The following is a 2,485-nucleotide window of genomic DNA, read 5'->3' as shown; positions in this document are numbered from 1 at the left end:
CAAACTTTTTTTTTTTTTGGTAATAAAATTTGAGCCTCATTGGAGGTTGTCCGAATTTCATAGACTCTAAGAAAAATAAAGCTGGAAGATATCATAGGAGGTCATCTGGTCCAAACCTCTGTGCAAGGCAAAAATCACCCCTGCCTAAACAATCCTAGAAAAGTGTTTGTCTAACCAGCTGGTAAAAACTTTAGGAACAACCCTCACACACAACTAGGAGACATAATATCTGAAACAGCAGAAACACTGCTTAGTTTGCCATGGGTAAAGCAGGGGCAGAAGGGCAATATCAATGCCCTGCCACTGCAAAGGTAGACAGTAATTTGTTAAACACACTCAAGAGATCCAAGGATGAGGACCATGCCCCCCTGCTTCATCCTACATGCCTACTGTGATGAAAACTCCTATTGACATGGAAGAGCATTTCTATCTGGGGTAAGGGGAAGACTTGTGCCTTAATTGTATGCCAGGACTAAAAATGGTTATCCCACGACAGGCCAATTGAAAGTAAATACCGAGTTATTAAATGACAAACTAATTTAGCTAATTAGCTAAAAGGAAAAGTATATAGAGTATATTGGAAGACAATAATATTTTGCTCCTGGTTGCATAAAAATCAAGCTACCCAAAGAGGAAGCTTATGATTTATAGAAGCATGACATGGATTTAAAGGTTAAAATAATACAGACACTCTCACCTATTTTCTTACTTCTTTCCTCTCCACGGTTGTGCGCAATAATTGGAGAGTATATAAAAGGACTTTTGGTTGACATGTTCTGACCCAACAAACTTTTCATTTTCTGGGGCCGAAGGCTGACAGGAAGGTTCAAGAGTTTCACAGATCTGTTAAGTAAAAAAAGGAAGGCGTTTTTGGCTGTTTTTTGCATTAAAATCAGTTTTGAAATACTGATTACGCAACTTTTTTATTAGAATAAGCACAGTAATAAAAAAAGTATATATAAACTGAAGGTATAAAGACAAGGAGCATTAAATAAAAAAACTGCAAATACACATTAATTCAAAAAGATAAGAAAAGGGTACAATAGGAAAGATGTAAAGGATTAACACTTCCTACAAAAGTGCGACATTCAGACTGTAATCCCCCTGAATTCAAACGTAAGGAATCCAGATAGTTGTGGTTTCTCTATAATCCACAATCCAAGTCCTGGAAAGAAATCTAAAGATTTTTCAGCACTAAGCACTAGATAGCAAGAGACTGCACAGACCTTTTGTACAGCTAGAACCCAGACAGAACTGTTTCACATTAAATGTAATATGAGAAAGTTCCTAAGGAAGGAAACTACACCAGAATCCAAATGAGTTTAAAGAGATAACAATTTGCTTTTAGAGCAAGAAAAAAATAAAAGGACATCAGAAATTGAGAGAGAATGAGAGAGGGAAGGGGAGGGGGAACAAAAGAAAAAGAAAAAGAAACAGAGGCAAACAGTTTAAACAGGCACAAGGGCTAGGGCCAGACATTCAGGAAGCCTGAGCCTGAATTGATTCAATCTTTGCAAGTTAGTCTACCCTGCCTATGTTGAATGGCTCTACAAGTGCAGAGACATTACCTCTGGACCGAGGAAATGCCTGCACATGTCTGCAGAGGCTCAGGCTGGAAGCTGGGGGGGTACTAGAGTAGCCCTCTCTTCCCTTCTAGAGTGCTGAGCTAAGGGAGAGGCATGGCCAGGCCCTGACAGGACTCTCCAGCTAGGGAGGCGTTTAAACCCCAACCCTGCTTCCACCATCCCAGGCTTTTCCCTGCTCGCTACTCAAGGGCTGGGAGTTGCCAGACCTCAGCTAGCACTCCAAGGCAAAGTGGGGTGTGCAGTGATAATGATACTGAGCTTTTCAATCTCCCTCTCCCTGCTTCTTCGTACTGTCTGCAGCAAAATGACAGGGAGGTAGCCATCAGGGATGTGATAACACAGCATTTAACAACCCATCAGAAAAACAAAAGCCTCCCTTATTAGTTCAAGCTCTTCTTAAACAGCTTTTTTCAAGGAAGGAAGGGAGGGACATTAGCCACTGACCTGCTTAGCTCCAAAAAGCAGACACACAGACAGCTCTCAGCATTAGCTAGCATATCACATGCCTAGGGTCCACCGGGCTGGGGGGATCCCTGCTTGAGCAGTGAGGAGGGAGGGGGAAGCCAGGCAGGCCCTGCTGTGCCTGCAGTCTCTGCTGGAGCTCTGGCTAGGGAGCAGAGGGCAGGGCCAGCCCTACTCTCTGGAGCCCCAGCCCAGGGCTGCAAAGCATCTGGGATGCTGGGGGACTCTGGTTTAACTTAAACCAGGAAGGGGTCTAGGACAGACATTGCATAAACCGGTTTGACCCAAATCAGTTAAGCCCAATACTACATTCAACCAGGTTTATCTTAAACCATTACCTTCAGCCATTTTGAAACTGGTTTATATGCACTGAACTTGTATTCTGTTACATGTTTAAACAAGTTTCTGATCACTTAAACCAGTTTGTGTGTAATGTC

The 2,485-nt window shown here is 42.5% G+C and overlaps 1 protein-coding gene across 1 annotated transcript in view; it reads right to left on the bottom strand.

The window, feature by feature from the left end:
- TRAPPC9 (trafficking protein particle complex 9) overlaps window positions 1–2,485 on the bottom strand; it is an 843,209-nt gene that overhangs the window by 742,279 nt on the left and 98,445 nt on the right. Inside the window, 1 exon segment of the mRNA XM_025214635.1 lies at window positions 698–843. Within this exon segment, the coding sequence (XP_025070420.1) occupies window positions 698–843 (146 nt within the window).

Source organism: Alligator sinensis, unplaced genomic scaffold (assembly GCF_000455745.1).
Source record: "Alligator sinensis unplaced genomic scaffold, ASM45574v1 scaffold721_1, whole genome shotgun sequence".
Taxonomy (NCBI): Eukaryota; Metazoa; Chordata; order Crocodylia; family Alligatoridae; genus Alligator; species Alligator sinensis.
The sequence above is the reverse complement of the archived record's forward strand: the minus strand, read 5'-3'. Positions and strand labels throughout refer to the sequence as shown.